Raw genomic sequence first — 23184 nt, forward strand, 5'->3', positions numbered from 1 at the left:
CATTAGTAAAACATTTTTAACTTTTCCAACTCTCTTCTCTCTGTCCTTCTTTCCCTCCTGATCGTCTGTCCCTAGTGGGAAGGGGGGAGAGGGGGGGGCTAAAGGGGGAAGAGGAAGGGAGAGGGGGTTAGCAATACATCTACCACGGTTTTATAGTCATCCCACAATCAAAACCCTCAACAAACACAATAATTTTATTGCCCCCATTGAACATAAAAAGAGATTTCAACAACAAGGCTACAGAGAATAACAACTTTCCATGCAGCTATTGCAGTCCAGCACCAAGGAATGAATCATGTAAGCTGTTCGTTAAAGTCTAAGAATGTTTTATAGCCTTGGTAGCATGCAAAGATTTTTAGGATTCAGACATGTTACCCTCAACCATGCAGTTAGAAATCTAGAGAGAAGCTGCAGGTGTCTACCCAGCATTAGATTTGGCCACTGCTGTCTGTGACCTTGTGACACTGAGAAATGGCCACCTTTGGCAGAAAAGCTGTATCTGGAAATTAGAAGACTAATCCACTTAGGCCAGTCTGAGTAATGAAAAGGGAAACTGGCGTGGGGGGGATTGCTATTTTCACCCTCATCCACATACCACCCTTCATAAATCAATACTTGGAAAAGATAAATATCTTCTGCTTCATTCAATTCCTACTTTGGCTTCTTAAATTTCTCTTTCAGAAAGGATTATTCTGTTCTGATCTCAGAAGTGAACCAAACAACAGTTTTGTGGTTTGGTTGGTTGGTTGGTGTTTTTTTTTCAGAAATGGGTCTGTGTTTTTAATTTTTTAGCTTTTTTCTTATAGTTTTAACCCATAAAGTTTTGCAGTTCAGAGAACTAAGCCCTAAGTGATGAAAAGAAATAAAAGTAAGCAAATCACTTTTGTGACTGCAAAGAAAACATTCAGATTTTATCCCAAGACACTCAGAGGAAGGAAAATATGAATTTGGATTTAATTTTTCTTTCATCTAAAATTTTACAGTTTAGATCCATTAGAGGCAAATACCATCTCGACAACATATGCAAAACTTATTCTATAAATACTGTTATCGTGCAGTTCACCTTTTCAGGTTGTGAAACTATCTAGAAGAGGAAAAAAACCACTTTCCAAGAATTATCAACTGAGGGGAAGAAAAAAAATCAAAATCTTGTTTGGAAGTCTTAGAAGGAAGAGTAAACAGCTTGTCACTGGCAAGCAGGGGAAAAAATTGAAGCCCCTCAAGGCAGAAGTCTAACAGGTGTCTCTAACCCCTTGGATTTCGTGTCTTGTACTCTCCCATAGAAGTATACTTGGTCAAGGTCACCTTTCTCTTAGTTCAGGAGTATCATTTATGCACCTGTTCAAATAGTTTCCCTTCAAAAAGGCCTCTAAACTACAGTATCTTCCTTTGAATCTCTGCATTCAGCGTGTGTTATGCTTTTGCAACAAGGGAAATAAAGGAGGGACAGTTACCAAGTCCCTTTGCCTCCCAATACAGTGCAGAAAAAAAACTGCCTTAATAAATACAACACGGGTGCTGACTGGCTGGTGCCTGCTTACCCTAATGAACTTAAACTCTTATTTGTAGTGGACATCTGTCAAGACAGAAGTGAGGCACACAAGTCCTCTTAATCCATTAGCTCTAAATCCAGCAGAGCTTTCACACTTCTTTTTTTGAATTGAAGAAGAAAACCTGAGTGGGAACATAAAATGAGGCAGTGCACAACTCAAGAGAAGATCCTGGGCAGTGAGCACGTGAGATTTTGAGGCAAACAGCAATGAAAACCAACAACAAAACTGGAATTGTGATGGAAAAGCTGTGAGAAGAATGCCAGTCTGCAGTTCAGGATGAAACAGTAAGTTTGAATTTTTGTTGTATTTTTCCTATTTCATTTGGATTTTTAATCAAAGATAAAGCCAAAGACAGAGAAAGGATGGGCTGCACACCCTCTCACAATGAGATTGAGAATACAATTGCAAGAAGTGGTCTTAAGGCTTTCAATAAACCCAAAAGTGTTTTGCGTATTGATCCGGGAGATAAAGGAATCCCACTGCTTGTTAAAGGTTCATCTTGCTACAATATTGATGAATTCCACCAGTATGGGATCCAGGGGAAAGAATACCTGAGAGAAAAGGAGGATGAATTATCGGACCAGGACAACAAAGATGATTTGCAGTTATCTTCCAAGGCCCATTCAGATCCTCAAGTTTCCAGGGAAGACAAGGAAATTGAGAGGACAGCCACAGATGCTGAAGTTGTTATGTCCAAACTGATTGAGTCTCAAAAAAGTATCACTGAGGCCATACAGATCAGAAAGCAAAGCTCCTGTGAATCAGAAGCGTCACCTTTCATTTGGGATGACAAGGATGAAAGCAATGCAAAGCAAATTCCCAAGAAAGGAAAGAAGCAAAAAATCACAAGCTGGCAAAACAAGGTCGATCTAGCAAAAGTAAAGAAAAGTCCATTTCGTCACCGTGCGAGACAGAGAAAAAAGTAGATTTCCCAGAACTGCTTGTTAAGGCTCATCAGAGTGCATACACCTACTTAAATCCCAACCTCTCGAAATATGAAACTATACTTCATATGGCCAACCAGGCTACCCAAACTCAACTCTTCCTACAGCAGATGGTAAGCTTTCTTGTGCTTCGTTTTGATGAAATCAACCAGCTCTTGGAAGAAATTGCCAGTGATGGTGAAAGTCTCCTCAAAGACATAGGTGGGAATCTGGCATGGCCAGCAGAAAAAGGTGATTTGAAGGAGCACCCTGATCTTCTGCAACAACTACTGCAGTACACAGTCAATAAAATGCAGTTAGTGAGTGGGACACTGGCCTCTCTCACGTCTGACGCCCTGCAGGAAACATGCAGCTACCTGCAGTCTGCTGCAAGCAACCTGGAAGGAAAACTGAAAGCAAAGCAAAGCTTTGATGAGCGCCTGCTGAGGATGGTGAGGCTGCTTGAAGCCTCAGCAGTGAGATCCTCTCAGTCCCAGGGTGATGACAGGACTCTCTGCTCTGAGGACAGTGGCATTTGCGTGGACAACGAATCCCTCAAAGACTTCAGTGCTCTCAGCCAGCATGGAGGACAAGCAAGCTGTGATTCCTATGCACAGGGACATCCATCCCAAAAGTATGCCAGAACAGTGCGTGATGGGACAATGTCGCCAGGCACAGCCACATCCCATGACTGTGCACTTGAAAGGCATTTTAAAGATATATTTTACTCATCTGTGCGGAGTAAAGAAGCAACTTCTTGTCAGGGTAGAGTACCAGAAGGCATTTCTACCACGCCCCAATATGCAAACTTGAGAAAAAGTCATTCCTGTAACTCCTTCCAGTCTGACTCTATTCAGGAAGATGAACATTTCAAAATATGTGAATCAACAGATTTTCCTAATGATGATGATGAAGATGATGAGGGAAGCACCCTGGGCGAGGATGATGACAACACAAGTTTATCAGATATGGGGAAGGATGCCCTGCCGAGGAGGCCCCTGTCTTCACCTGCAGTCACTGATAACACGCAAAGACAGTCCATCAAGAGGACAGAGAATGCAGAGAGAGAGGAAATTATTCTGAAGATGAAATATGCCATCAGTGAAAAAATCAAGTTTGTCCCAGCTAAATCCAGACATAAAGAATGGACAGAGGATGAGAGTGGAAGAGCGGTTTTAACAACAAGGCCCAGTACAGCAATGGGCAGACAGAAAACCTTCAGGAAACAACGACGGTCCAGGTCAGAGGAGTCCCTCAGAAGCCAGGCAGAGGACCTGACCCTCCTAGAGCTGCAGAGAACTCAGAAAGAGCTCAGCAAAAGGCTTGAAATGTTTTATGAGAAGAAGGATACACATAGCAACCCAGAGCCTTGGAAATCAAGAGCAGCACCCTATTTACAGGATGAACAAGTTACAGCCAGGTCCTCTAGCAAATTGAAGGCCTGCCTCAGAAAATTTGGACTTCCAGTTATTCCACCCACCATTCCTTTCCAGAGAGGCCTGGCACCTTTAAATCCTAAGCATCGTATTTCACCAGTAGAAGACACGGACCCTTCAGACGCCAATGGAGTTTCTTCTAGCTTTCCAAATGCCTTTCCTCCTGCACTAACTGCAGAATTAAGCAAGAAGGACACAAAGGAAGAAGCTGACGAAGACCTTGAGAACCTGCCACCACCACCACCTGAAATGTTAATGGACACGTGTTTCGATTTATCTGAGCCTGAAGAAACTGCAAAAATAGAAGGAAACTCTTCAGAAGATGCCAAAAAGCCTGCCAAAACAGAATTTCATGCTGCTAAGAGAGCACAAGTTTCCCCAAAAATGAAAGCCTCTGTCCAGTCCATTGACTTACTGCCAAGTAAAAACATCAGTGGCCCCAGTGCGATCACTAATAAAGGTCTAAGGAATACAGGAGCAGGGGACGAGAAACTGCAGAGGTACTCTCTGGAGCTGAACCCTACCAGTGTGCACATACCTAGCCAGGAGGAGATACTGGAAACCCAGAGGAAAGAGGCTGCAGATTTGTACAAGCAAACCCATAAAATCATTCCTCTTCAAAATCCCAGTGGGGTTTCAAAACCACACATCAACAGCTCAGAGAGCAAAGAGCCCAATTCACCTGCGACTTTGGTGCAGTACCAGAAGCAAGGTTCTCCTGATTTGCTCAGGAGAAATGAAAAAGGCTCAGCATTTGCCAGGAGGGTCTCCCCAACGAGAACTCCTCCTCCTCCTTCTCCACCAATGGAGAAACGGCTTTTTAGCCCCCCAACACACCACAGACGCTCTCTGCAGGCTTGTAGCAACCCGCAACCAAGCTCACCCACCACGCAAAGGAAACCGAGTCCCCCCGCAAGTCCCAGGGTGCCCAGCCCACCCTCACAGAAGAAGCTGCCTTCTCCACCACCCCAGCGAAAACCGCTCAGCCCTCCCACGGGACACAAGCAAAGCTCGCCAACACCATACCGGATGCTGGGCTCCCCAGCCTACCGCCGAGATGCAAGTCCCCCACCGTTCTCCACCGCTCCTTCCCCACCAACCTCCCCATCCCGCTCCTACAAGGGGCCAAGACCTGGGCTGGATGCTGGAGATGAGCACCAGCTCTCCTCCTCCAAGAGAGGCAGCAATGTTCATTCGATATTTTGCCCAGCCACCTCTTCCTTATTTGAAGCCAGACCTCCACAGGAACCCACCAAACCCTCTGTGGAAGCGACCAGCCAGCCTGAAGCTTCATCACTTTCCCAAAAGACCAGCCTGCTTTTCCGGCAGCCTGGAGACCGGACCAGAAAGCTATCCCTGAGCGCTGCCAATCCTCAGCCGTTTGTGAGGAGAAGTTTCTCTGACCGCCGACCAGGGGTCCTGTTTCGTCTTCCAGCTGCCGTGACATCTGGCAGTGAACCCGCGCTTAACCACGCAAGGTAAGAAACTTCCCACTCTAGGCCAAGGAAGCGGAAGGGTAGCACTGCATTGGCTTTCTGAGCTCCTGATGAGAATTTAATGTCGTTGAGAGATTTCCCAGAAAAGTGCTCTCTTCATGTGCAGAACAGACAGCTGGGCAAAGATACCATGGCAGTTGCACTAGGTGATTGTTGTAGATCACTTCCAACTGAAATATTCTGTTCTATTTTCTCACCCCAGATTTCAGTCTGCCAGTATGAATACAGGGAGGAGTTAAGCTTCCATGGGTTGCTCAAGCCTTACACTTACATATCTGCTGTGACAGGTACCCCAGGGAAAATTCAGTGTTGGTTTCATGGCACAGAACTTCTCTTATTTGCATGGGGGCTAAAGATAGCCACATTCAATTCTTAAAAGCTCTGAAGTAACCATCAGGTTACACACATCTTTAAATAACCATTAGGAGGTAGGCTTGGACCAAGAGGAAGGGTATCATTCCTAACTTCAGCTTCTAAGCCAGTAAACTGTTCACCTGATATCTCTATTAAAATGTTTCAAATCAGCTGGCAAGAATGACAGATAATGTGAGCTTCTGAGCTTCTCATGTAGGCTTTCAGAACTAGGTGCCAATTTCAAGTCTAATGAGTCCACAGCCCAAGCCCAGTTTTCAAAGTGGAGAAACCTCCCATGGCTACTGAAGATTAATTGCTCTGAAAAAGTCAGTTTAAAGAAATTGGAGCATCAACACACCAGTTCCATGTTTGCAAGCATTGGTGGCCATTTTTAAAAAAATCTGGGCTTACCTTTAAATTCTCTCTACCACTTAAAAAAAAAAAAAACACAAACAAAAACAAACAAACAAAAAAACCCACACAAAACAAAACAAAACAAAAACAAAAACAAAACAACAACTCAGAACCAGCTAGGAAACAGAAATGGTATTTGGGAATACTCAAAGATCAGTGTAACAGCCCGGAAGTAAAAAGGGTTGTTATTCTAGTTTCTTAGCATCTTAGGATGTTTAAGTCCATTAAGCTCTAAGCTACGCAAGAGGATTAAGACCCTTCTCAGGCAGCCTTTCCTCATGTGAGGAATATTGTTACTCTTGCCAGAGAACAGCTGAAATCATGTGAATCATCCCCATGAGCAGAGATTGCAAGACCAACACTAGCAGGAGACAAAACTGCACTTGTAAGTGCACAAGCACTCCGCACATTGTAAATACTGGGACAGTCCTGGATACTGAATGAGTAAAGGGACAGTCATAGGCACTGAAGTAAGGTGTCCAGGAATTCCCTCCCTAGAGACAGAAAAAGGATCAAGTTTCCCACAGGGACAGTAGAGGAAAGTGCTGAACAAAACATGTGAAGAACACGGAGAAATGCAGACCGGTTTGCATTCCCAGTTCTAATATTGCAATATATTCTGACATTTGAAAGTTTCCTAAAAGTCCTATATGTTGTTGCTGTGTTTTCTGTTGTTGTTGTGTACTATGTGAAGTCAGCTTTGCCTACTCCAGTGCCTGCTAGCAGATATAAATGTTTTCAGAAGAGGCTTTATATCAAACCTTGCAAGACAAAAGCCCTGGCAGTTTTATGGATCAATGTGAAAAACAGTCTTTTATAAATTGTTAGCTAATTTATACTTAAATGGGGTGTATTATCTTTCTATTGTAGTCTGTCAGAGCATAGAGAGTAATATAAAAAAAAACCAAAACAAACCACTGTAAATAAAATCTTCCCTTTCATGAAAAAAATTATATATGCTAGTGTTATGATATACAGCATTTTGGAAGAACGACATATATCCTGAGCCAAATTCAACTTACCATTTATACAAATGGACATCAAAAGTAGTCCTGCTGAGTTAGTCCAAATTTATATCAATATAAGCAAAAGGGAAAATTGGCCCATTAATTGCCACATACAGTGATTTAAAATGCAATACACTACCGTGTGTTTTCTTACATTTAAAATAAGCTGCCTGGAGGAAGCTTTTACAGACCTTACATCAAATGGCCTTATTTGAATATCACAGCAAATACACTGATGGGCAGAGAACTGTTTTAGGAACCAGCATAAGGCAGAAGCTCCAAGAGCTCCTCCCATCACTGCTGCTCATCTCCAGTCACTGGGGACCAGCACGGTTGCCACAGCTGTGAGCGCCACATCCCCATGCACAGATGCCGACCCCTGCTCTTGCAGCAGATGCCATAAGAGACAAACCACCATACCCTGGTCCGTCTTTCTCCTTCAAGTTCATTAAGCATACAAGGCTTCCTCTGCCTTGCCATTCATTCAGCTGACGGAGGGAAATTTCGAAACGTGTCCCCAAACCAGATGTTGTGCTCCTAAACCTCCTCGTTCTGGCCATGTTTGCATCTGGTCTCAAGTTCACAAGCTATTCCCAACCAGCTGTCAGTCTCCTTTCCTTCATTCCTTCCCTTGCTCTACCTCTCCTCTACAAATATAACAATGCCTATTTTTTTGTCTGTGTGGGGGTTTTGTGTGTTATTAGCAGCTCCAAGCACTAGTCACAGGAAGGAGGAGAGGCAGAGGCAAACCTGCAATAGCATCACTCTTTTACAGGTAAAACATTTTGAAAATCAGTGAGTTAGCCAGTTTCTACTATGCTCCCAAACTCAAGGATAGAGTCCTCCAATTTTTCCATGCCCAATTAAAACATCAATTTGCTGAGAAACAGATTGTTTAAGAGAGGAGCTTGTACAAGCAACATGTTTCTCATTAGGCAGCTGAGCATCCTCTCCCACCCACTCAATTTTAGAAGAAACACCAAAAAAGGGGGGTGACTTCCATCTCACTTGCTAACTGGTGTTGCCAGGCATTAAATGTCAGTGCTATACGCAGACTTGCATGTCTCCTGTACACTCGCTGATCCCCTAGAAGGCAAAAAGCATTTCTTTCCCAAGATTGTCTCCTGCCCATCCTGTTCTCTAAGGAGTATCAGGACTTAAGACATCATTAGCCCTAAGGCGGGAGCTAGAGCTTTTGTGTCCAGTCTTAGGGTACTTGATGAGAGTTTCAGGTTTCAGTGCTCAAGTCAGTACAACTGGTTCCCACATGGACAGCCAGTACATGGACAGAATGAGCTGACTTTGCTGGTTTCTAAGCTTGGTCGTTTGACAGCAATCAGCAGCTATTGGCATCTTATCAAGGCATAACATGTACAATCGCTCTGCTCACAGAAATCTTGCTGATCTGTAATAGGATTTCTGTGTGTGCAGTTAAACAAAATAATATTTTATTAAGATTCCTAATCTCCCAAGAGGTAGAACAAAGATAAAAGATTACATGCCTTTAAGATATTGTTCGAGGAGGGCTTGAGGATGGATTGTGTTGACTGAATCAGACCGAAAGCAAGTAGCCCAAGTGAGACCTTCTGCAACTGGGTGATATTTGGGTCTGGATTATTTTCATGACTGGTCACATATCAGAAATCTCTTCCTCAGTTCAAATAATTAAACTCCTAGCAGTCAGAATAGGAACACGACAGCTTGTCTGTAGTTGAAAGCTAATACAGTTTAACAGTTTATATACTTAAAACACAATAATGATTCCCAGATAACTCATGTTGAGCTTAAACCACTTTAATTAGTTACAGCAACACAGGGCACATTTCAGCATGAAGGCCCAAGGCGTGAGACATACATGACTAGCTCCACTGCTATAATAGATCTTGATTCATAAAGTCCCTGTGACCCTAAAGATTGCCAGTGTGACTTCAGGAACATCATTTACACTTTCCATGTCTCAGTTCTCCTGACTGCAGCATCCCACAGTCATGTTGGCATACTCAGAAATCACTGTAACCTCACTCAACAGATGTGTAACAGAGGTAAGACCTTTCCTCCAGCAGGGTCGGAACAAGACTTTTTGTGCAAGTCTGTGTCCACCTGCAAGTAAACCCAGATTCATACTGATCCCCGGTTCGACATATGAAACGTTTGCTTCCCAGTAGACTTTTGGGAGGGAACAGTACAGTGCATATACACAGGAGACAGGGAATTACATAGTATTGTGCAGCATCTGTGCTTTGAGGGTTAATGTGGTCTAATCAGTGCTGTTTTAAAAAGTCACAATTCATTAGCCTCTTAACTTAAGCATCTTTCCTTCTGCAGCTTGGAGGAGAGCCCTAGGAAAGCAGGCGACTCTTGGAACAGCCCTTGCGTACCCGAAATCAAAGAGTCCAACAGATCCGCGTCCCACCCCGAGCTCTACATCGTGGGCCAGGGGCTGCAGAGGGACTGACAGCAGAAGCACCTGCAAAGAATCAAAGCCAGAGGCCCCAGGGGGCCTTAACCAAACCTCCAAAGCCTGGCTCCATTGTTTTTTTTAGGAAACAATATGACGGCATCACATGGAAAAACCCAGACTGGTCCTAACAATCTAGTGAAATATCAGTAGAGGGGTAGGCAGCTGCTTCTTCTTTGGATTGCATTTCGTGGCGCAACTCGAAGATTTACACTGAGCAAAAGAAATACTTCGCAGTTGGTCAAGTCTGAGGCAATTTGATTTGATAAAGACAGGACCCAGAGAGAAGTCCTTTGTTTCGCTGTTTGGCTAAAGGAGTTCAAAAACTTTCAGAAATTATCAATATTTGACAATTTATTTATTCAGGAGGCACCAAAGTTTCAGTTATGTAAAAAGTGTCTGTTGTGACATTTCCAGGGGGGAGGTAAAATCCTGAACCAATTGATTTTTCTTGCAAAAACATCAATGGCTTCAGCAAAACCACATCTTTACACTGGGTATTTGTCAACATGCAGAAAAAGAATAAGACCAATACAAGTTAAAACAAAATAACCTCTTTTAAAGGAGTAAAATTAGGGACCTTATTCCCTCAAAAAAGGCTTTGATCTTCTAAATCACCCTTGATCATCATATAATCTCATCACCTCTAGTTTCCAGGGTACAAGGCTTAATCCTGATTAGAGTAGTTTTGTAATAGCCCAATCAAACATTATGAATCCTGAGGCACCTAAGGACATGTATTTTTTTCTTTTTTTTAAAGAGAAGAGAATGCTAGCATAGAGAACCCTGCTCTCCCTGAAACAGATTTATATTCTTTCTGATTTATGCCGTTTGAGGGGATTTATTGTCATTTCACTGAAGAGTCTAGACAGATGTTTGTTAATAAAAACACAAGTTCTTTACAGTCGATTAATCCCAGGCTTTTACAGTGGAATACAGTTTCAGAATTTACTGGATCTTGCTCACCTCATTTATCATCACAATTAAGATGCAAATTTGAATTAATGTAATTTTAATTACTTTAATTTGATGTGATTTTATATGCAACTTCAGCACAGAATGAGATCCAGGAAAAAAAAAAAAAAGCCATTTGTGGTCCTATTTTGATAGGAATAGTTTAAATTTTTCTTATGGTTTTCATGATAGTGGCATCTGGGCACTCCGCCTTCACACAGGATTTTTAACCTTTCCTGCCACCTTCATGGTGGGAGAACTGAGACTCATGTTGTGCTGTACAAAGGACCGCTTTGGATACTGAACTCCTGAGGTTTTAGTCTGGTGCCTTAATCACAATGATCCTTCTTCAATTATTTCAGTGCCATCTTCTGACACCTTAATTGTCATATTTAAGGTGAGGTATTGAACAGAAAGAAGCAACTCCCGGTAAGCAGATGCTGTGGATCGTCAGGGCTTTGTGAGCTTGAGGTGGTACAGCAGCCTTACCCAGAGTGTACAGCCAGGAGATGTCAACACATCCACCTTGCAGTCACACAGGCAGATGCACCGTCCCCTGTTGAACTGGGAAATCACTGCGGGTACTGCAAAGATCAACAGCAGGGCAAACTGCAGGCTGGCCTTCCCCCTCATCAGAAGTGTAGCTCCCTCCCAGATACACAGAGATACAAATACATTCGCGTGCACTTTGAGTTTGTCTGTTCTGCTGGCAGGAACTACCCAGAATGGAACCAAATCAGGAACATGACAGCAGAAAGTCAGCGCTTTGCATGCCTAAATGTGGCTTTGAAGATGAAAATGTGACAGAGTGGGAGGACAACTTCTGCTCAGCTGCTACAATCATTTTATCTCTTTATGGTTTCATGCTGAAATGTCCCGGCACCCATGATGGGTGATGAGAGAAAGTATTCATTTATATACCCCAGGCACCAAAATCTGTGGTACAAGAGCTACAGCGGCACATGGAGCAACACTTCAATTCAGCAATCAGGCTGGAAACCTCCTCACACATGTGCCAGCTAGACGTGGAGTCAGCCAAAGCATCTTCCCCCAAAAACCAGGCTCCCCTGAAAACCTGGCACACAAACTGTCATCCGACCACAGCATCTCTCCCAGCTTTGACTAAGCCCATGGTCGTCAGGAGGCTCATTGCAAACACAACCCCACTTGAACACTGCAGCTGCTGAAGGGTTCGGATGCTGCTCTAAGGACGCTGCAGAAAACAGAGAATTATATTCAAGAAACAGAGCTTCTCCAGGAGCGATCTACAACTTTATAATATGAATTTGTGACTACATACAGCTAACAGATTCTCTTCAGTACAGTTAATGTACAGGACTATTGCAAATAAAGTGTTTACCTTCAATTTGTATCGCAAGCATGAGATTAAGAGTAACTATAGTATGGAGGAAATTATAGTTTGGGTGGTCACTTTAAAAAAAAATGTTTATACAGTTTTTTTGGACAACACTTTAATTTTTCATTAATGTAATTTTTCTGGAATACAATTGTTTTATAAGACCATACTCAAATTTAAGATTTATTTTTTACTGATGTAAATAAATCAGAGTTTTTATATGCAAGGTATGAATTGAGCTCTCTTACATTCTGTATGCAAACGGCTTAAATCTTACCCCAATGTTATACTACTGATTTCTTCCTTAGTGCGCTAATTAGTGCCCTGTGCTATAAAAAGTCTATTTGCTTCCTCCTCACCACAGTGCAAGCCTGTTTTATGTTTTACTTGTACATCAATTAAGGTTGCATTTCCACTACACAAACGTGCCTTCTTTAGGCTACAAGATCAAGCCTGTACACTGACAGAGCAGAGCAGAGATCAGCTGTGCTTCCACCCTTCCCCTGCCCTGATTTAAGCTTGAGCTACCTGGCAATTTTGTACTCTGTTTAGTAGAGTTCCTGCATGCAACCACGGCTAGTTTGAGCAGCAGGTAGTGGTTTTCCCCTAAGGATTAAAACCAGAGTGCACCTGCTGCAGTGGAGTCTCATTGCAGAGGGGCTGAGCACAGAGTGAAGCAGTATCAGTTTTCCAGCCAGGGCTTCACTGCTGCAAGAACAGTGGCCAACAGCTCTGTGTGGCACTTTATCTGCAGACCTTTAAAAAGCTGGCAGGTGCCCTTGCTTCCAGTGACGCTGCTCACATCTCAGACCTTGCAGGGACTTGTCATTCCATACCCTCAGTATCTGAAGACCACAAGAACATGAAAGCACTACTTATACTCCAGTTACTTCTTTGACAAGAACTACTCCAGATATTAGCAATCTGGATGACAGCACTACGCAGGTTATCAATAAAACCAGCGTGTCACAGTGTTTGCGCTGCCACACCTCTGAACACCCAAAGCATTTCATAATCATTTATGAAGTTTCGTCATTAAGAGGAATATTCTGAGAAGTTGTTCCCTTTGCTCTATGTAGGAGGGAAAGAAATCTCAGCACAGAGATAGAGTAACCTGTTCTTACTGTCATGTCTCATCAGTAAGGAGCTGCCAACATCTCCTGAAGAGAAATCCTTCTAGATTAGCAGATCATTAATCCATCCACAGCAGATACACTCGGTGCCATCATGACTGCAGTGTGTATAGATGCTTGTTGCAGTTATGAACTTCAAACTCAGACTTTGATCTTCCCGGGCAAGATACTGCAGGTTTCATAATGCTTGCAGTATTGATTAGGGACTCATTTCCATGTTGTCCTCAGACAAATATAAACTCACTACTGTATATTGGATCAACTGAAAGTTTGGAGCAAAGATCCCAACTTTCCATTTCTTGGCCATTTTGGATGAATAATGAAAATGTAAATGTCAAAAAAAAGATGTGCAGATACAGACAGTAGGCACTCAGCTGGACAAGGTGGTCAAGACCCAGGACCACGTTATCCCTCTGATCTCATTTTGGTTCATCTCACATCTGCCTGCCCTGCATATACCCTGTTCCACCACTGCAAGCACAAAATTATCTGCAGCCTTCACCATCCCTAATTGCTCTCCACTTTACTGACATACTGAATTTCAAAATCTGGCCGCTTACCTGTCCTCATCCTTTCTTTAGTAATATTCCACTCTGTGACTGCATTAAGTAATCCTGTGAGGATTTCTGGAGTTAGACTGTATAGAGTACACCCTTTATCAAGGTTCTTTTAAAGGAGAAAGGGGTTATAAGCCTGTCTTACTCTGTATGAATACCTCTTGCTTTAATAAAGTTTTCCTTGAGGCATAGATGAATTGATTATATAGCAATTAAGAAGAAACTGAAAGCTTTCAGTGTTAAAGGCTGCTCTTCATTTATTATTACTATTACTAAACCACTGGGTCTTCAGCATATGAATGAATGAAAGCTGAGGCCTAGGGCTGCCAACACAGCAATGTCCTTCACAGTATCACAGTATGTTTGGGATTGGAAGGGACCTCAGAAGATCATCCAGTTCAATCCCCCTGCCGGAGCAGGAACACCCAGATGAGGTCACACAGGAACATGTCCAGGTGGGTTTTGAATGTCTCCAGAGAAGGAGACTCCACAACCTCCCTGGGCAGCCTGTTCCAGTGCTCTGTTACCCTCACTGAGAAGAAGTTTCTCCTCAAATTGAAGTGGAACCTCTTGTGTTCCAGCTCGATCCCATTACCCCTTGTCCTATCATTGTTTGCCACTGAGAAGAGCCTGGCTCCATCCTCACGGCACTCACCTTTTATATACTTATAGACATTAATAAGGTCCCCCCTTAGCCTCCTTTTCTCCAAACTAAAGAGACTCCCCAGGGCAGTGACTGTAAAGCTGGGAACAAAACTTTCCAGGCATTCCAGTAGACACAGAAAGATATATAGCAAGGCTGACATGGCGCTACAGGTAAAACCTAAACCAACAAATTCACTGGCTGCTTGGCTTTTGAGTGTGACTCTAAGAAGTCAACCTAATGGGGCAATTTGCACCTTGCAGCCTTCCTGCCTCTTGAACCCAATATCAGTGTAAGAGTCTTATATTCAAACTCTAAATTAAACCTGTCGGTATAATCCAATTTTTTTTTTTTTTTAATATTTTTAATGTTTTCCTCCACTTCGAAGTGTTGTGTCTTTTCTTGTAAATAGAGTTACCATAGACATTGAGGGCACAAGGTAATGCATCTCTCTGGAGTTTTTTAATACTGATGTTTTTTAATCAATAACCTGATATCCAATGCAGATCCTTTCATCCTCATATTTCGGAGAAAACACATGCATATACGTACATGCGTTAATGGCATACCAGTAGGCTTCCATAGCACGCTTTTTCATGTGGATAAACCAGGCAATGGGGAGCATGAGGGCTGCCCGGCTGGCGCTCAGCGCTCTGCAGACAGACACAGGGCTCCTGGTAAGCAGTTACCTAATTCTGAATCTGAGACAAATATAATGTCGATCCATGTATCACATTAACAACAGCTGGTAACAGGATATCTCTAAGGTGCAAAATGAAGAAATAATCTAGAAAGCACCATGGACAGTTGAAATAAAATTACAATGCTACATTCTTCATGTTGAAAACCTCAGGACTTCAGAACTACTTATCCTACCAATAGCCAAGAGTGGGAGAAAGCACGTACTGCACCTCTGAGCTCTGCCAGCCCAGGCGAGGCAACAATTTCCCCATCCAGCCCTGCAGATTTCTCTTGACAGCCAAAGAGCTAGGAAAAGCTTTTCCACAGGGAAATAAAAGAAAAAAAAGCTGCTGGAAACACACAACAAGCGCAGTAGGCATTTAGATGCCCAGTGTATTCCCAACACAACGGCTCAGCAGCCTGTCTGCTCCAGCCACACAGTGAAGTTTGTCGTAACTGCCACAGAGGCTGTTTACAAACCAGCAAAAATAGAAAGGCACTTCTTTAAATAAACAGTGTACTAGTAACTTTAGGAGTCCTTCGATGGGTTTGATTTAGACTCCTTGCAGTGAAAAGGAGACTAGAACTTGTGCGAGCGTCTCTGTTCTTCAGATGATGCTTCCCAGGAGACTGACATGCTCCAGAAGTTCAAGGCAACAGCTCTGGGGCTGAGCATCTCCCACCACCCATTTTGGGATGGCAGGCCAGCCCAGCAAAGAGGTAAGCAGAAAGCTAGCACAGGGCCCAATGGATCCAGTTATCTTGAGGTTTCTATCTCAATTGTTTTTTCCTCCTAAATTTGCATAATACTGAGCCAAGACCTGAGCTATATCTAAATTTAATTTTGTAAGCCAAGCACTTAGCAGTACTCTGAAGCACCATCAGGAGGACCATGCATCATCCACGTTTGTTTATTACCATGTTTGAAGACTAAGAAATGTTTCTGATGTGAAAGAGCAGTGACTTCAAGGAGAGGGAAAAATACTACCCTTCCAACAGCAAGTTTCACTGTCTTTACTACGGTGTTTTAAAAAGATCTGAGAAAATATTAGAGCAGAGAGGGGGGTAAACAGGCAGTCTGTTTCCATGATTTTGTCTCCAAGGAAAACAAAAAAGACATATTCGCTTTGCTGGTAATGGCAACCCTGTAAGCTCACGGACTGTTCTTCCCTCCATCATGCTACCCTGCCTGGGCTTTACTAGGCCAGGATTAGATGATAGCTAAGCAAACACACACAGCTACATAAAATAGATTTTTTTCCTCCAGAAATCCTAATTCATACCTCACACATGCATTTTCTTTTGTAACATCAGAAACTGGCAACCATGCAGAATATGCTGACAGAATGTTATGGTTTGCACTGGGCTGTGAAGTGTTTTTTCCTAAGGCACAGGAATAATGGCAGCTACACATTAAAATGTAAATTTAGCAGATTCAAATGATTATGAAACAAAACTGTTAAACAATTTCTTAAGAGGCAGCAATGTCAATGATCACGCAGTTCATCAAGAGTCAGAGCCAAACCTAGAAGCGCTTGTTCCAGCTACACAGGAATTCATTACGCTGGGAAGCACTGGCCCATGGCAATGAGTTGTCACATAGCTCTGGGCTGAACGGCACCCAGGCTGGAGTATAAATAGATTTGTGAAACCCTTCTCACCTGTTGTTGGCCTTATGGTCAGCTCATCCTCTACAAACAAGTTACAAACAACACTACTTTACTGCTGTTCTGGGTAAATGCACATATATCTGCCGTCTGAAAAGCAGGGCATGTTTTCCCCATGAAATACGTTTCCTCTTCTTACATATAAAATTGTGATTGAAGGCAGCTATAAGCCAGAAATTACTCGGATTGCAAATGTGCAAAGCTTTGGGATTTGGGCCAAGTATTCTTCAGGTCTGTTGTGAGCAAAGGATATATCTAGTTAGAAAACTTTATTCTATATAGGACCTTTTGGGTACATTGTCTCCCAAATGTGTAAATAAATGATGCCATTGCAATGCCAAATAATGAAAAGTAGCAGCGGATGACACAAAGAAGCCATGGCAAAAGACAAAGAGGAGGAGAGGGCCACTAAGGAAAGGATACAGTGGGACAGATTTATGCATTGTTGGAAATGCACTAAGGAAGATCTTAGGCCAGCTTTTACTGGGACAAGTGCAATCTGTAATTTTGAAAACAAACAAACAAACAAACAAACAAAAACTATAGCTTCCTACAGGCATGAAACATGAACTACTGTCACCCCTGGGCAGGACCAAAAGAGGGGCACGCTGTTACCATTACCGTCAAATGGAGCATTAATGGCAGGATCGGAGGTCCAGCCTGCAGGGCCACCCACCAGCACCACTGGGCTGAGTTAGCTGGTGGGTGGCCGTTCCCTGGGGAAACAGGAGCATGTTTTGTTTTCACTGAGTGATACTGAAAATAAAAAACTGCCAGAATAATACAGTAATCAAAGCAATAGAGATCCTGGTACTGGCAGAATTATGCACATGTGAAAGTCATCTTATTAGAATAGCCAACTTCCCTTCTTGAAATAACACATACTACTACTTGTATGTTTGCACTGACAGAAATGTGTCAACACTGAGCAGTTTTATAGTCTGATCTATTATATACACTGACAGCATGCACAGACGAGGACTATTGTGAAAAGGAAGTGTCTCTACGTATAGATGTGTGCGTACAGATGTGTGTGCATCTGCAGAGGAAGCCCCAGCAGCAGCAGTTGAATCAGAGGGAATGTGACATTTGAGGCCGTGCCCGAGAGCCGGGGCACAGCTGCAGTGCTGGCCGCAGGGCACCGACGACGTCCCTTCCAGGAGCCAGCAGCAGGGAGTGACAGACCTGCACATCCTGCAGCCTTCACCCCAGTCTCCAAAGGGGGCCGAGGTTGTACGTGCTGCTCTCAAATGCAGCAGAGGTGAAACCTGTTAAACCACCATGAAAATAGCACAGCCTTTATTTATCCAGGGCACAGCTATTAGCACAGAGCATGGCTTTTACAGCTCCTTTACCTCTGCCAACTGCATTCAAAGCTGTTGGGGGGCTTTTAAGGAAACACAGGGGCAGTTTGTTGGCCAGAGTTACTGTTTTTTTCAGCTAAAGATATCAAGGCAGAGTGGAGGCTTAATGGTTCGGGTCAACTCTAATTTTAACTAGAGTGGTTTTCTCACCTCTGTCTGTATCAAAGGCAGTATCACAGTATCAGGATTCAGTGTCAGCTGTCAGAGATTTGGTAGCAATGCAACCACTTTTATTCCCATCGTCACTATTTACCAAGGACTAAAATAGCCACCTCAGTGCAAATCCCCTCCCTCTGCTTGAGAGAGGGATTGCAGCACCTGGTTCCCAAGCTCACCTTTAACCTTGGCAAGAGCAAACTCTACCAGAATCACCTTATTATGATCCATGCCCCAGCTGCACCTCAGCAAAAGCAGCTCCCTTCAGGTGCATTCTTTAATTCTTTGCTCCACCTCTCACAGCAGCACCATGAAGCAGAATCAACATTCTTTACAACAGGAGCCTTCAGCCTCTGCACCATGCTTTGGGTCCAGCCTTCCTTCCTTGTCCTCCCAGTTTGCCATTCATTTTTCCATATCCTTCCCAAAGTCTTCTTGGCACTGCCAAGTTCATGCACGTACATTCTGCTGCAGGGGTTTGTGGTTGCACTTCCACAGGCAGATTCAGGGTCCAGCTAACCCATTTGCATGGCACATGCACTCCGAAGAGCGGGTAAGTCATGCCATCAGGTGTGTGCTTTGACTCTCGGTGAGAAGAAAGTGCCCATTTGAGGAAAAGATGAATTTTGCAGACTGGATTCAGTGTATGTAGCACCAGTCTCTCTGCTCATGCAGCTTCAGAGTTCTAATGCCCCCTTGCACAGGGAGATGGCAAAAGACCACTCCCTACTCTGCAGGGGAATGTAAACTTTCTTCACTCCTTTATGGTAGACACCATATTTACCTTTTGTCCCCTGCCTTCCCTTATGACAACTCTACCTTCATCAAGCAGGAAGAACCATCTGTGACAGCCAGGGTCTGTCCTGGGCCTCTGGAAGGATGTAGGGTAAGAGTAAGCCAATGTACAAAGTTGCCATTCATTTATTTTCCTATCCTAACTTCTGTGGTTTAGCAACTGCACTGCACATTAAATGAATTAAACTGGGCCTGCAAGTGCAGCTTGCAGTTTCCTCTCTGGTGAGACTTCTGTAATAAAATTATAATAAAAATAAGTTTGAGAAGTTAAATATTTAAATTCTTATCAGTGCTGGAAAAAGGTTCAACACTGATTTGCCTTTTGTTTGTGCCATCCAAAAACCTTAGTAGCTTCTTAATGGCTTCTGAGATGTGCCCCTGTGCAAACCTGTGGCAGGAGAGCTCGTCTGAGCTGAATTAACCTTCACCCATTAAACCCTCTGCTTGTCACCAGAGACATTGTCAGCTAGATTTGATCTCACTGTTGTAGGACTGCCCCTCTTACAGGGAAACTGCCTCAGCTGGAGAGTTAAAAAAATAAAACACCTGGACAGAATAGGTACTGGCAGGCAATGCTTTATTCTCACCAGCTGTGGGGAGCAGTATGCGTGAAAGCACCACTCAAGGCCAACAGAGAGTTAAGAAACCAGTTACAGGGGTTACATTTCAAACCAACTTTGCAAGTGCTACAGCTAAATGCATGAAAACACGCTCTAGAGACCTCATATCATGTGCACAAAAGCTTTTTTCCCCCCCAAGTGCAGAAGGTTCCCCCCACATTCCCAAAGGCCCAAGCATAGCCAAAGAGAAAGTAAAACTAAAGGACTGTTATTCAGCCCAGCAAAAGCAGCCTGTGCAGGGAGCACTTACGGGGCTCCGGAGGGAGAGACCTGCAGAGGAGGAAAACAGCAAGAATAACTTTTGAGGTAGAGGAAGCAAAACCAGGAGGCCCTCGAGAGATGCCAGTTGCTTAATTAAAACAAAACAAAACAAAAAAGGCAGAAAAGCAACCTGTTGAAATAGATCTCAGGCAGTAGCAAACTGCAGGTGCTTAAGGAAGTGACATAGTTCCAGATCTGCAATTTAAACAAGGGGCAATGGGTACCAACTAGAACACAAGAGGTTCCACTTATATATGAGATCTGCAAGGACTGTGGCTTCCGCTGCAGGATCTCCAGAAACACTGGTGTTTCAGAGCCAGGTCCCTGGCTTAGATCGCATACCAAGACTTCATAGAGATGAGTTCCTGAGTACTCCCTGCTACCAAAAGTTGGGAGTTCAAAAAAAAAAAAAAAACAAACAGCAGCACAAAACATTTTAGAAGAGTCTACTAAATAATTTTGCCACTTTAATACTGTACTAAAAAGAGATTCCTTAAGAGGTGCCACAGTGCAACCATTTTATCTGGCAAGTTAGAGTCCTGCATAGCTTCAGACATACTGAACAATGCAGCACATAAACATAAGACCATAAAATTCCTGGAATGGTCAGATCTCCCTGAATTATTCTTTGACCTCCCAGCTTCCTACAAGGTCCTTGTATCTGTCAAGAACCTGTCAAGGCGCTTTTAAACTTCCATGGGCCCAGTGTGTCTCATGCTGTTATTTTCCTGTTTTTTCTTCTCCCCAAAACTTCTATTCTTCTTTCTTTCAAAACCCTGCCAGTATATGGAAGATTATATGAACATAGATCAGGCTGCTTTGTTTTCATATCTGACTACACAGATGCACCAACATCTGCTGCTTTCAGCCTTTCCACTCTTCTCTCATCACTCCTCCCTCTTGTGCTTCCAAATCTGTGTATGGTGAAGGACTGGCACATCTCCTCCTCACTGTTTCCTGAATCTCAGGTTCAGAAGTGCTTTACTGGTCTGCATAGAAGGCAAATTCTTCACATCTCAAAAGACGGAAAGACATTTAGAAAATCTATATAGTTTTAAAAAAATATACCTTGTCCCACAATGCCTGCACACAGCTTACCTTTGCCCAGGACACCCTCAGCCCACTCACTGCCCAGCCAGCACCCCATGTGCAAGGTGTCACAGCCCCCTGCCACAAACCGCTCTCCTGCCCCTCCCCAGGGGTACCTCAGGGTGCTGGGTGGCAGTCAGATGGCACCCGTCACCTCACCACATCAGTCCATTGCATGTGGTGCACAGGGGACCACAGACAGGACGCATCCCCTGAAACGGGAAGAAAATTTCAGTGCATCTGGTGAGGTTTCTGCTGTCATTGGACTGGGGCTGTGAGCCTGACCTAGACATCTCAGGCCATTGCACCAGCAGCTACCAGAGACTTGTAAAGGGGCTGCCCGGCAGTTCGGCATCCGCTGCATACACTGGCATATACAGTGAGCTGCACATCCTCCCATAACCCCACTGCGTACCTTCTGGGCAAGCAGGTCCTGGCTTCTCATTCTATGCTTCTGAAATCAAACCATCTCTTCCTACAGTTCTAATGCTTCCAAAGCCCATCTCTTACTTTGTAAGTAAAAATATATGTATGTGCACATCTCTTAATTTCTATGTATATAAATATAGTATTTTCCTTTTTACAGTTACAAATTGCATTTACACACAGGTTTTATTTTTTTGGTATCTGTGCAAACTTCTTAGGGAACATGAGGTCAAGACATAAAACTTTAGAAAAATTCTTTTTTAAAATATTTTTTATTTTTAAAGAATTCTTAAATTTTTTTTATTAAGTTTTTTAAGATTTTTAAGTTTTTTTTAAAGTTTTTTTAAGGGTTTTTTTTTTTTTTTTTTTTTTTTTTAAACCAACATCAAAATATATTAAGTAAATGTGTAACTACAAACTCTATCAGATAAATCCTCTTCTTCAAACACACGGAATAAAACGAATGCCACCACCACATCCACCTTTGCCTCCAGCTGTCCCACTCCACACCCCTCCTTCTGTTTCCTGGAGCACATCAAGCCTTCACATTCAGGTTCAAAAGATCCCAGAGGTTTCTTGTCACATACTGAGGCTGGTTGGTGGCATACTTCTTCAGGCTGGGGCCCATCACTTCGTCAAGGCTCTTTGCAAGCTTGGTGAGCACAGCCCTGACACTGCCGCTTCGGACAGGCAGGGCCTTGTTTCCCAAAAGGAACCAGAGCGCAGGCAGGACATAGCGGTGGACGAATTGAGGTTTCCGGGGATAAACAGTGGCCACAAGCACTGCCAGGTGAGAGAGACAAACAGATTAACAGCCGTAATGTAAACAAGTATGTTCCTTGTACCTACAAGTACCTATAAGTTTTGGTTCTTGGAAGGCTTTTCTGGCTAATATCAACAAGCACAAAGGGCCCAATGGTCCAGAAACAGGCAACAGTGGCTGATCATCCACTGAACAGCATAACCAACCTCTGAGGACCTTAATTTCTCCAAATCAGAGGCTTTGTATCCATGATAGACTTATCAAAGTGAATAATACACATTTTGTAAATAATTTCACTATCTGCTTCTGCATTACAAATGCCAAAAATGGCAAATCGCTGTTTATTTCCGTTAAGAAGTTGTCTAAACCAGCTGCTGAAGATTTTGAAATGCAGCTCAGAGAGGTAATTGAAAGATTTCTAACAAAAGGATGATTACTTTTTTTGTGACCTTTGACAAAGAATGACAGAAGTCCCGTGTGGCTGTTCCTTTTGCTTAGTGGCACACAGCAAACAGCAGTATGACACCACACTTCAAAACTTCAGCCCAGAAAAGATGTGTGTTGCTTGACAGTTTTCTTACAAACATCAGTGACTAACTGAGGTCTGTGACAGAAGGGTCCAAACTGAGGTTTTTTCCCCTCATACTTAGTGGCTTCTAATGAACAGCTGTTTCAAACTTCAGAATGTCTTAGATAATTACCCAAACCCCATTGCCATGGCATTTGAGCATCTCACGAGTTTAATGGCAATTGCCCTCACAACATTCCCTAAAATAGGGGAACAGAGAAAAATCTTACACAGGCGCCTGATATTTAACGCATTCTGCACATTCTCTCTGACGTCTGTTCTCAGCTCATTTTCTGAACTGAGCTCTATTAAATACAAACAAAAATTTACTATCAATAAGCTCCTTGCATGGCAGATTTTGCTGAGAGATCAAAATCTGAAATGGTCTGAAGAGAGCTTTGTTATCTTCTGTTCAGTAGAAACGTTATGCAGTAACTATTTATTATTTTGTAGTGGAAGGACCTTCATTTCCTCTATGCTGTTAATCTAGCATCAGTCATCAACATTTA

General features: G+C 43.1%; 1 protein-coding gene and 1 pseudogene across 1 annotated transcript in view; one reads left to right on the plus strand and one right to left on the minus strand.

Moving 5' to 3' along the window:
- Window positions 1-1590: 1590 nt before the first annotated feature.
- Window positions 1591-12310, plus strand: LOC136100651 (photoreceptor cilium actin regulator-like; annotated as a pseudogene).
- A 9447-nt stretch (window positions 12311-21757) lies between these two features.
- Window positions 21758-23184, minus strand: part of LOC136099661 (TOG array regulator of axonemal microtubules protein 2-like) — a 36060-nt gene continuing 34633 nt past the window's right edge. Inside the window, exon 19 of the mRNA XM_071805923.1 lies at window positions 21758-22127. Within this exon, the coding sequence (XP_071662024.1) occupies window positions 21880-22127 (248 nt within the window). The 3' untranslated portion in view covers window positions 21758-21879. The remainder of the gene's footprint in view (window positions 22128-23184) is intronic.

Source organism: Patagioenas fasciata, chromosome 3 (assembly GCF_037038585.1).
Source record: "Patagioenas fasciata isolate bPatFas1 chromosome 3, bPatFas1.hap1, whole genome shotgun sequence".
Taxonomy (NCBI): domain Eukaryota; kingdom Metazoa; phylum Chordata; class Aves; order Columbiformes; family Columbidae; genus Patagioenas; species Patagioenas fasciata.